The 12,964-nt window shown below is 40.6% G+C and overlaps 1 protein-coding gene across 1 annotated transcript; it reads right to left on the bottom strand.

The window, feature by feature from the left end:
• Positions 1–10,287: 10,287 nt before the first annotated feature.
• Positions 10,288–12,507, bottom strand: LOC147620309 (cytochrome P450 78A4-like). The gene is made up of 2 exons (XM_086772739.1): positions 11,281–12,507; positions 10,288–11,171 (listed from the first exon to the last, which is right to left on the bottom strand). Exons 1-2 carry the CDS (start codon positions 12,361–12,363, stop codon positions 10,539–10,541), a joined length of 1,716 nt encoding a protein of 571 aa, XP_086628865.1. The 5' UTR covers positions 12,364–12,507; the 3' UTR covers positions 10,288–10,538.
• Positions 12,508–12,964: the final 457 nt, after the last annotated feature.

The following is a 12,964-nucleotide window of genomic DNA, read 5'->3' as shown; positions in this document are numbered from 1 at the left end:
TGTACCTTCTAAAAGTCAACTCTTGATGTTAACCGCTCAATTCTTATCCGATTTGGGTGATCTTTATGTCGATGCGAAGCTCTTGACAAGACGAGTAAGGATCCCCAAAAACAGATTTAAAAAAGTCAACAATCTTTGACCAGTCAATTGTTCTAGCTGCAAGTCAACTCTTGACTTTGACCGCTCAATACTACTCCGATTTGAGTGATCTTTAGCTTGTTTGAAAGAGGTTTTCGGGTAGATTGAAGGGCTTTCAGGACAGATTTGAAAAGCTTTTGAAAAACCCTAGAAATTCAAGGATTTGTCTTGGCTGCAAGTAGGCAAATTTTACAAAAATTTGGCCATAGTCTCCCCTCTTTTTGCACCAAATCTCAATCAAATCAAAGCATCTCAATCAAGTATTAAAATCCTTATGCATTTGACCACTGTAAGCAAATCAATCCTCAATCATTTTTCCATCTGAGCATGTGACCTTATGGCATCAATTTTGTCCTTTTGCATAAGAAGTCGATGTAGAGGATTTGCTTGTTTGCTCAAGTCGAATGAAGTGGTCGATGAAGCACGTCGATGCTTGCCGATCTCCCAGCCAAGCACTTCTCACCCCTTCACCAAGTTTACATCCAAGGTGAAGGTTGAGGCCATTTCTTTACCACCAAGTACCTAATCCTCTTCCTTACCGTGTTACCCGGCACTAACGGCAAGGAAGATTCAAGACATTCTCCCCTTGGCCTCTCCTCCAAATGCCAAGGTACCCTTACTTCATTCTAGATTCTAGGAATAAAGTGGGGTACAATCGTGAGTGGAATGTGGTTACAAGCTCAAATGAATAATTAGAGTTGACTTACAATTGATTTATAGCATGACTCATGCTCATTCATATCATAATACATGGTTCATAGTGCTTCCTTCATCACATCCACTCATGGCAATGTCAATACATTTCCACATACATCAACAACATCCAAATCATGTGAAGTATGTATTCAATCCCCCAAATGTGCCAAAAGCTATGCTCACTTATGCCAATATGCAAGACATAGCATTGAATGGCTATGTGTAGCATTCAAGCATTCATAATGCATAAAGAAGAGCATGAATGGCCATGATTAAAGTCCAATTTCTAAAAATTAGAGTTTTATGTGTAATAAAACCCTAATTCACTCCATAGCTTGAAAGAATGCTTCAAAATTGTAAGGAAGTGATGGAGCAACTCACCGATGTCACCCGGGAAGCCTTAATGCTTGAATTTGTTGAAGGAGATGAAGATTAGGGTCACTTTGGTGAAAAACGTGGGCAGCTTTGGTAGTGATTCTCAGCCACATTGGGAGCCCCATTGCTCATGGAAAATAGGTGAAATACTTCATAAAACATTGCTACATACATGAGAGAACATACCCAAGCTTCAATGGGGAGCTTGGCTTAGTAAGCCAAGCTCTTTATGAGCTTGAAAAATGGCATTTTTTGAGGCGGGCTGCTGCAGTTTGCCGCCCCTCTTCTGGTGCTCTTTGGTGTGCTTGAAAAGTTGCTTTCACTCCCAATTGACTTAGAGACTCAATGCCCTTTGCTCATGTTGAGATTCCATGGCTAGGATTTGCAAGAAAGCTCCCAAACTGAAAAACGTTTTTGATTAACAACTGCTAATCAAGATTAGTGAATTTTTCCCAATTTGGTCCACTCATTCAAAAAAATTAGGTCCAAGTGCTCAGATTTGAACCACAAACTCTACCTTAGCCATATCCCCTTCCCCCATGAATCAAATGAAGTAGAAATTTCACGAAATGAGAAGAAGAAAAGAAAAATTAAAAATCATGGATCAAAAGCCATGCTCTGATACCAATGAAAGAAAGTAACAGGGGTGGGTTAGTCCCTCACCAAGGGAGTGGCTCATGAAGGAGTCACCACTTAGCATCTCACGGGAGAAGCTCACCATTGATTCTTGGAACAGATAACATTATCATGAATGAGCCATAATCCCATTTACATTGGTATTTATACTTCACCCAAGAGTTCACACCTACTTACTAGTTGTCCATGGCCTTGGGCCCATAATGCTTTCTTACATTAAAGTTTTAAAGAGGAGTGTGTGAGTATCTATTTTCTAAAGCTAAAGTTAAGAAAGGCATTTCAATTATGCGTGGGCAAGTACTTGTTTGGATCTACCGATTCTAGTGGCAGGATGGTGGCTAATCCATGGGCCGGATGGGGTTAGGCTGGAATCAGTGGAGTTTTAATAATCAAACTGAAAAATCTTAGGATTACGCTAGGATTCGAATAGTTAGTTAATTCCCTGATAAATTTCTCAAATGAGTGGATCAACGGCTGTGCCTGATCTTGATTAGGAAAAAAACATTGAATTTACTCAGATGATCAAATTATATCAGTGATAGTTTCCTTCTATCTGGTTTATTCAGGTGAAGGATAGTTTAGAATTGATCTCGTTAGAAAAATTCGTTAAGAAAATTCAAAAAGGTGGAATCGTCAACGCTTTTCGGGCATGGAAAATTTTCTCGGTTTCGGTTTTCGGAGTGACCACCAGCCTAGTCTCGTGCCCGGACATTCGTGGGCGAGACCCCGAGTGAGAAACCCTACCCCACGCATGAGGGGACTGCTTCTGCCTGCTGTCAGCTAGCTACCGGGAGTCCGGTGCGCAGAGGGGGCAGAGGGATCTCACAAAGTCGACTTTTTAGACAAAAAACCAAACACGCACTCATGGATTGCAAGAATAAAATGACATTAAATAATGAAAAAGTGCGCTTTAAATGCGGCACATGTAGAGAGTACTTTTTGCCACATGTCATTGTTTTATTCGTTACATGTATATTGATCGTTTTACATAAATATCGAGGCATGCCATGCATCACAATTGAATGTCATACGGACACATTTGTATATCACGTTCGGTAATAATTAAATGCAAGCTACTTTGAGCTATTCTCACACAAACTCACGGAACTGGAGGGTTTTTGCTTGAAATTTATCTAAGGTTTCTCTAACTGTCTAGATTTTGACACAGTTATAACCCAGTGCGAGAATCTAGCGTGCATGTCAAAGTTAACTATGTACCTGTGTACAAACACTGTCACTTGCTTCCGAGAGAAACAACGATTGAAACTACGCTTTGAGTACAGTTCTTTCACTTGTTAGAATGGAGGAAAAGTGCGACAAAATGGAGACTGACATCAATCAAATCATATATTCCAAAGAAGCAGGTAGGTGTATTACGCTTTTTCACGTATCTTCTTTCAAGACATTATTTTAAAATCTTTACATGCGTTAAGATCTTAAGGAATCCCTGCATGCAGATGCGATATTCTGTTTTGAAATCCCTTACTTTTTCCTTTTCGCATCAAATGGCTAGATATTCACACACACAGACATACATATCTATAAGTATAAACTGAAAATATATATATTTGTCTATATGTATGTATTTATATATATATGTATGTATTTGTATATATATATATATATATATGTATATATGTATATATGTATGTATATATGTATATATATATGTATATATGTATTATACATATATACACACACACACACACACACACACACACACACATATATATATATATATATATACATATATACATATATACATATATACATATATATATATATGTATATATATATACATATATACATACATATATATATATATATATATATATATACACAAATACATACATATATTTGTATATGTGTACATAAGACAAGCATGAGATTTGACACATGCAGTGGATAAGTGGAAACAACCAAACTCAAAAAGAGCACATTCTAAGGGCTCCACATCCTTGTAGGTAAAGGTCTATTTCAATCATACTTCATAAAGTAATCTCTCCTATTTACTTTTTACTGAATGCTTGCTAATCATACATGACAGTTCTTGTCTAAAGTACAACTTTGTATGTGGCAAGAGGAGTACAACTTTTCATGGAGAGATGGCAAGCATATGCTCTTGGAGAAGCTCGAATTCAAGGGATTTAGGGATCGAATCCCTCGAATTGGGAGAAGCTCCAATTAGAGGAACTTGAGGATCGAATGGACTCATGCGAGGAGCTTGGTGAGTAGTACACTTCATGCAAGCTTTGGGAGAAGCTCCAATTAGGGATCGAATCCCTCGAATTGGGAGAATCTCCAATTAGAGGGACTTGAGGATCGAATGGACTCATGCGCGAATGGACTCATGCGAGGAGCTTGGTGAGTAGTACACTTCATGCAAGCTTTGGTTTTTGTTAATTGTGCCTTCAAACATTATATGTACAAGGTTTTGAACCTTTACCTTACTCATGCAAGGAGGAATGGTGGAGTGAGCACAAACCATATTCTTAGTGGAGCGCATGGGGATAATTAGCCTAGTATGCTACTTGGCTTGCCATTTTTTATATTCATTTTGTATCATTATCTACTGGACTTATGGTCCCAGTTGTGATGATCTCTTATGTTATGGAAGTAATTATATACATGTCCCTTATTTAATACAAAAGAGATGTTTTACGAGACTTATGGATGGTGTTGAATGTTATGTATTTGTTAACAAAGTACTTGTGTAGGTATCGTGGATAGAATGGGACAAGATTTCATCCCACTATTCTTTTTTATGCATAGTTAATATAAGCGTTAGTACATTTTTTTAATAAATCATCAACATATTCTTTTTTATACACAGTTAATATAAGTGTTAGTACATTTTTTAATAAATCATCAACATATTTATTTAGTATGTGCATCAAGAACATTTTCTACAAAGCTTTAGTGTAAATGTTTATAATTTTTGATGATATTACTATTGACGAGTTACAATCTTATATTCATTTAGTATGTGCATCAAGAACATTTTCTACAAAGCTTTAGTGTAAATGTTTATGATTTTTTATGATATTACTATTGACGAGTTACAATCTTATACCGACAAGTTCTCCGATGCTTGTATCAACATTCGGAGTAAAATGGGTTAAAAAAAATGTACTCATAACTTTTAATATTTATGATGGTAAGGGGCCCCTCTTGTTATGTGTTATGTCACATGTGATGGTTGATAGCACAAGCGTTAATGAACTTTTTTGAGAGTCTTGACCTTTTTTGTGGTGAGGTATAACTTAACGTCTTTATTTTCCTCGGTTTGCAATCTTTGTTGATGTGCTAGCAACAACTGAGCACTTTGATAGAGTTCCTACACCTTTTTTCTAAGCCCTTTTCTTGCTTTTAATGCTACAAATGCCAAATTATAGCCTTGATTATATGGACAAGAATTGCATTAACCATGTGGAGAAGAAGTGCATCATATAAAGATGTGTGATTGCATCAATGTAGCAATGTTCCCATGAATGAGAATTCCTCATTTTTATCAAATTTGTTTTCCGAATTAATAAACAAGAAAAATGTGGGCATTCTACAATTTGGTCATACGAGGGTCATGATGACCGGATTAATGTGGAGTGTCGAGCATCGGTACCATGGAGGCTCCTTGTGTCCCCATCACAACCACCCCAAAAGAGTTCACAAGGGGCAGGCTAGGGACAATATCCGAGTAGATAAGGTGTCACTCTCCAACACGGGTGACGGGTTAGATTTCCCCCTCCCCCCTTAAAAGAGATGTGGAGTGTCGAGCATCGGTACCATGGAGGCCCCTTGTGTCCCCATCACAACCACCCCAAAAGAGTTCACAAGGGGCAGGCTAGGGACAATATCCGACTAGATAAGGTGTCACTCTCCAACACGGGTGACGGGTTAGATTTCCCCCTCCCCCCTTAAAAGAGATGGAAAAAAAAAGTGTGCTACTCCTCTATATTAAAGACACGGATGACGGAACCCAATCTTGCCTTTAGAAAAATTACAACAATCCATTTGACCTTACTACTTAGAAAACTCAAAAATTAAGATTTTAAGTCTTTTATTTCTGCTTGTAGATTATGTAGCTTTAAGCTTTTAGCCTCTACCAATAGGTACTTTTAAAAAAATATTTTTGAAGGACGAATAGAAGTTGCCTAGAACCCTTCAATTGATGGATAAGATGAAATAACATATTTTGATGAGATTAAAGCGATTTTGAAGCCTCCAGCTTTACTTGCTAATCACGTACATGGATTTTGATTAAGAAGAGGATTAATGTAGAGAAAAGTAGTTTTATGGCTAAAGATGGTTTTGAGAATTGGAAAGTGGTTTTGTACCTTGTTTTGCCTTTTGGTATTTACCCAATGGTTAAAAAATAACCTTAGTCATAAATTTATACCTAAGCTATGGTTTTTACTCTCTTTTCTTTGCCCAACAGTCTATAGCCCTTAAGTTTTGAGTTGTACTCTTTACAAGAGAATTTGTACTTTTTACAGGAAAATTTGTAGGGTTTTTTAAAAGCTACTAAAATTAACTTTCAAGCTTTTATGAATTATCCAACAAAGCATAAACTAAAAAAAGAATATATTAGAAAGCTTATGTGAGTTATTCCAAAAACCTTGAATTATACCCTTGTTTTTGTACTTGGCCAAAGCTCTGATACCACTATAATAGGATCTTTTCACCAAGAATTTATGTAAGCTTTATCACTAAAAAAACATAAAAATTTACACAAAAATATTTTACACTTTGCCATAACTTAGCATAAAGAAGAAAAATACTCAACCACACCAAGAACAAAAGTATTGGGTGCCATCTCTCTCTCTCTCTCTCTCTCTCTCTCTCTCTCTCTCTCTCTCTCTCTCTCTCTCTCTCTCTCTCTCTCTCTCTCTCTCTCTCTCTCTCTCTCTCTCTCTTTGACATGTGTGTCTCTCCTCCCACTAGTGGTATTTAAATCATATTCATATGTTTAGCTCATAGAGCGATATATAACACCTATTCCACTTTTGGGCTTTTACTTTATAATAATTAACTTCATATAAGGTTCTAATTTTAACACATGATAAAACCATGGCCCAACAATTTAGCTCATAGAGCCATAAATAGTCATAATTAACTTTGTGTAAGATTCTAATGTTTACACATGATAAAACCATGGCCCAACAATACATATAAATGGGCAATGCTTACAAATTCACTTGTACTCACACATTGAACTATCTTGTACACACATGCATGTAAACTCTAACCACAAAATAGGCTATAAAATAATCAATTATCATAAGTAACACATGATTTTTATCTTCACACCATCATTTATTCCACCATCTATGTGACACCTCAATCAGTAACCTTGCACAATGCAACACGTCAATCGATACCCTCACACATCTCTCCACCCATACTCATGTACATGATCCATATTAGTTAAATAATCAATTGAACTCACATAAATTAATCCCAATGATGTCTTGAGAAATAGGCAACCATAGTATCAAACTGCACATACCCACTTGTATAATCTACATGGATATCTCCAATATAAAATAAAAATATAATTCCCAATAACACAAGAGTGAGTCTCAGGGTAGAAGCCCAACCCACCATACCTAACAATGAGGAGATTAGAGAAAAGACAAGCATGAGATTTGACACATGCAGTGGATAAGTGGAAACAACGAAACTCGAAAAGAGCACATGCTAAGGGCTCCACATCCTTGTAGGTGAAGGTCTATTTCAATCATACTTCATAAAGTAATCTCTCCTCTTTACTTTTTACTGAATGCTTGCTAATCATACATGACAGTTCTTGTCTAAAGTACAACTTTGTATGTGGCAAGAGGAGTACAACTTTTCATGGAGAGATGGCATGCATATGCTCTTGGAGAAGCTCGAATTCAGGGTATTTAGGGATCGAATCCCTCGAATTGGGAGAAGCTCCAATTGGAGGGACTTGAGGATCGAATGGACTCATGTGAGGAGCTTGGTGAGTAGTACACTTCATGCAAGCTTTGGTTTTTGTTAATTGTGCCTTCAAATATTATATGTACAAGGTTTTGAACCTTTACCTTACTCATGCAAGGAGGAATGGTGGAGTGAGCACAAACCATATTCTTAGTGGAGCGCATGGGGATAATTAGCCTAGTATGCTACTTGGCTTGCCATTTTTTATATTCATTTTGTATCATTATCTACTGGACTTATGGCCCCATTTGATGATCTCTTATGTTATGGAAGTAATTATACATGTCCCTTATTTAATACAAAAGAGATGTTTTACGAGACTTATGGATGGTGTTGAATGTTATGTATTTGTTAACAAAGTACTTGTGTAGGTATCGTGGATAGAATGGGACAAGATTTTGTCCCACTATTCTTTTTTATACACAGTTAATATAAGCATTAGTACATTTTTTTTTATAAATCATCAACATATTCATTAGTATGTGCGTCAAGAACATTTTCTACAAAGCTTTAGTGTAAATGTTTATAATTTTTTATGATATTACTATTGACTAGAGTTACAATCTTATACCGACAAGTTCCTTGATGCTTGTATCAACATTCGTGGGAGTAAAATGGGGAAAAAAAATGAATTACTCATAACCTTTAATATTTATGATGGTAAGGGGCCCCTCTTGTTATGTGTTATGTCACATGTGATGGTTGATAGCACAAGCATTAATGAACTTTTTTTGAGAGTCTTGACCTTTTTTGTGGGGGTGAGGTATAACTTAACGTCTTCATTTTCCTCGGTTTGCAATCTTTGTTGATGTGCTAGCAACAACTTAGCACTTTGATAGAGTTCCTACACCTTTTTTCTAAGCCCTTTTCTTGCTTTTAATGCTATAAATGCCAAATTATAGCATTGATTATATGGACAAGAATTGCATTAACCATGTGGAGAAGAAGTGCATCATATAAAGATGTGTGATTGCATCAATGTAGCAATGTTCCCATGAATGAGAATTCCTCATTTTTATCAAATTTGTTTTTCGAATTAATAAACAAGAAAAATGTGGGCATTCTTTTTAAAAAGTTTGGCATTAGAGAAGAGCAGGCTTAGTACCCATGGGACCCCCCTTATCCCACAAATCAAGGGCAAGGCGCATCAATCAGGGTAGCCAACAGGGTTCGAACCCACAACCTAGGTTTTGACAACGAAACACCTTAGCAACTAAGCTACCGCCCGATGATAAAATGTGAACATTCTACAATTTGGTCATACGAGGGTCATGATGACCGGATTAATGTGGAGTGTCGAGCATCGGTACCATGGAGGCCCCTTCTGTCCCCATCACAACCACCCCAAAAGAGTTCACAAGGGGTAGGCTAGGGACAATATCCGAGTAGATAAGGTGTCACTCTCCAACACGGGTGACGGGTTAGATTTCCCCCTCCCCCTTAAAAGAGATGGAAAAAAAAAATGTGTGCTAGTCGTCTATATTAAAGACACGGATGACGGAATGAAGGAACCCAATCTTGCCTTTAGGTTGCAGTTTCAGATCACAGCCGTCAGGGATGTCGAACTATTTCCCCGTCCGGACCCCGGTTATATTTGACCACCAGACCTTTGGTGTGCACCTGCTTCCGTGCATGTTGCGAAATTTCCCGAAAAGAACTCCCGGTCGCTCTTTGTTGGAGAAATGGCTCCCCACCAGTGGCCATTCCCCAGCCAATCAGTGTGTTATGCCTTTACGCACAGCTATAACTTGAGCACTCCAATTTCTGCTTACCAAAGAACCTCTTTGTAGAATTTGTCGAAGGGTCCTACGACCATGCTAGTGTTTCCATGGCGGCAGCCCTGCACGAGAAGAGAGATGGAGAGAGTCGCGCATTATAAAAACTCTACATATTTATAACTCTTTGATGGCCGTTCATGCTCGCACCTTTGGGTGCCTCACATTATGTATTAATTCTAATAGTCCCTCTTAATGCATGCATAGTCCCCCTTAATGCGAATGTCCGCATGCGGGTGAATGAGGAGATGCGATGTGTATAGTGATGTATGCATTATAGACTCGTGTGTACTGCTATATATCTTTACATCATGAGTGTTAAATGAATAATGATGCTCAGTCATCGCACCCCTCTCCTTGCTCAGTCATCGCATACATTTGTCACGCTTTTTTAAGCATATGAGAATACGCTACGGGAGCCATAATTAAGTCGATAATATCACAATTTCCAAAATCTATGACTATCGATGACCCACAAACTCAAATGCTGATGACCATTTCTAACCACTTTCAACCTCAAGGATTGTGAAAGCTTGAAAATTGTTCCTTGCCAAACTCATAATTTACAAACTGCTTACCCTTTAAGAGACGTATGGTCATTGGTGATTGACACTATTCATCTGCTCGCACCAACAACCATTAATTTCGAAAATTATAATAGGTCTGGGAATGCACGTTGGTCGTTGGATGATTGGAAGATAGAGAAGCAACATTAAGAGTCGACTTTCAATTACCTCCTCACAACACTGTACAGCTCTCAGCCGATAAAGCGATGTACAACACAGCAGTACTCTCTCAGGATTACAAAATGCAGACCTTAATGACAATGGAATCCGTAAAGCAAAAAAGAGGTGGGAGGCCATGGTAATTAAGTACTGTGCAAAATTCAACGGGGCTAGTAAGTGCATCAGCTGAGGGTATTTGTGAGGATTCCGTGTTGAGATCACCTTCACTATTTTAAGGTTCGTGAGTTGAGGTGGACCTTGGGGTGGCGCAAGCAAAGAGGGGGCTCTTCATTTCACAGGATAGTTTGAGGACTTCAGAGAGGTCCACCGGGTGTAAAGGGTGGGCTGACCAGTTGAACCGGTGGAGCAGGCGGGCTGTCCAGAGCTGGACGGTGGCGTAACCAAGGGCTCGGCCCGGGCATACTCTCCGCCCGGCACCAAAAGGGGCCAGCCGCAGGTCACTTCCCCTTATATCCACGTCTGTGCCTCCGTAGCAAGCAAGAAACCTCTCCGGCTTGAACTTGTTCGGCTCGGACCAGATCGAAGGGTCGTGAGTAATTGCCCACATGTTCACCATTGCCGTCGTCCCTGCCGGGACATGGTGCCCGGCCACGTGTACGTCAGAGATTGCAAGACGTGCCCACGACAGCAATGGCCCCGGAGGGTGCATTCTCAAGGTCTCCTTGATCACTGCTTGCACGTATGGCAGGTTGCCTAGATGCGACTCAGTTACGGTCCCATTTGGGCCAACCGCATTGTCTAACTCCTCTTGCACGCGGCGTTGGACTGCCGGGTGCAGCACAAGCTCGGCAAGGATCCACTCCATCAGGATGGCAGTAGTGTCGGTTCCTCGGAAGATCATCTCCTGCACGTACATTGATCCGGTCAAATTTAGATCTTAGCTAAGAGGACAAATATTGCTTGTTAATTGAATATGGCACCTCAATTCATGGATTGCTACAATGCACGCTTACCCAAAGAACTGCAATCATGTCTGCATCCGCTAGCTTCTCCGACTTGTCCAGAGAGAGTAACACGTCCACAAAATCGCCAGAACCTTCATTGCGTTGCCGCGCAGGTGTTTGCCTGTGCTCATCAATTATCTTCTGCACAAACACTGTTACCTCACCCACCAGCGACTCACAGCGCTGTGCAATGCGCCTGGTATCGAAGAAGTTGCTGAACCATTGCAGATGGTCACCCCAATTGAAGGCACCCAGAAGCTCGAAACCCTCTCTGATCATGCCTTGTAGCCTCTCCGCTTCTTCACACCCCGCCCCGAAATTGTACGTTTTGCCAAACACAGAGCTCATGATATTGTTTACAGAAGCCCGCTGGAGAAACGTGCGAACCCGGACACCCCCGTTTTGAGCCATAGCCGCACACATGGCCTCCAGCATTAGTGTTGTCTCAAGCTGCCTGCGCGGCTCATGGGCAGCAATCCTCTTAGGAGACAGATGATTGGCAGCAATCCTTCTTAGATTGCGCCAATACGCACCATAGGGAGCAAATCCAATGGCCCGATCGAAGAGAAGTTGCCGGGCAGATTGCTTGATCGGACGATCAGCAAAAGACGAGCTGTTGAGAATCTCTCGGGCGATTTCAGGGACACATGTGAGGATGACGCGGGTACTGCCCAGGCTGAAGGCCATGAGGGTGAGTGCAGAACATCTACACGCAAGCTGAGCAAGCCGGAGGTGGGCAAGCCCGCTCATGTCTAGCAAACTTCCGATGACTGGCCAGCCGCGGGGGCCAGGAATTCTGCTTCCTCTCTGCAAGAGTCCCCACGCATGACCGCCCGGAGTAGCCCAGTACATCATTATCGTGCAAACCACAATAAGAACGACGGCCATGAGAACCATCACGAGGGAGGAAGCCATTTGTGAGGAAGACATCGATGGAAAACAGGCAACAAGAGGTAATGAGACATGCCGCCATACTGCCTCTGACGCTAATGAGCTGGATGGGGAAGCTTCCATTGCCACGGCAATGGAAGCATGCAGTAGTGAGCTCAGTAAGAGGATATGAAGTGAGGCTGGCCGCCAGGGATAAGCCATGGATGAAGGTATAGAGAAGACTTGTAGCTAAGGCCCGCTCTGTCCTGACTAAGGAGACACCCTCAGGAGACTGTAAAGAGGAATTCAGACTCCAAAGGATGAGAACCTGGCAGCTAACAAGCCTAGCACTCACGAAGAATGAAGGGAGCCGTTTCCACGGTCCGCTTTTAAAATGCCACCCACGGCAAGGTGCTTCACATTTACCATTTCATTCTTTCATTTACTAAGGCCATCAATGCCTGCAAACCTGGCTTACGGACCTAAAATAGCAAGCACGAGCGTTTTCTCACGTGGTTCACGAACAACGCTTCCTGAATCGTGGCCCGCCGCCTATGGCGGTTCCTGACGCGTGGACGAGTGAACACCCCAACCAGGGCTGAGATTTGAAGGCCTACCCTAACCTTCAAAATATATATGTACTAGTATTGCACCTGCACATTGCTGCCGCCGAGAAAAGAACTATTCCCTCTCTACAACCATCTCTCTCTCTCTCTCTCACACACACACATGCACATGACCCTCTCCCTCTCTCTGTCACGTACACACACTCTCAAATGTTGAAACTCTCTCTGTCTTTCTCTCTCTCTCTCACATGCACACA

Source organism: Cibotium barometz, chromosome 32 (assembly GCF_041138505.1).
Source record: "Cibotium barometz isolate CiBa-2024 chromosome 32, ASM4113850v1, whole genome shotgun sequence".
Taxonomy (NCBI): domain Eukaryota; kingdom Viridiplantae; phylum Streptophyta; class Polypodiopsida; order Cyatheales; family Cibotiaceae; genus Cibotium; species Cibotium barometz.
This window is presented reverse-complemented; position numbering and strand designations above follow the sequence as displayed.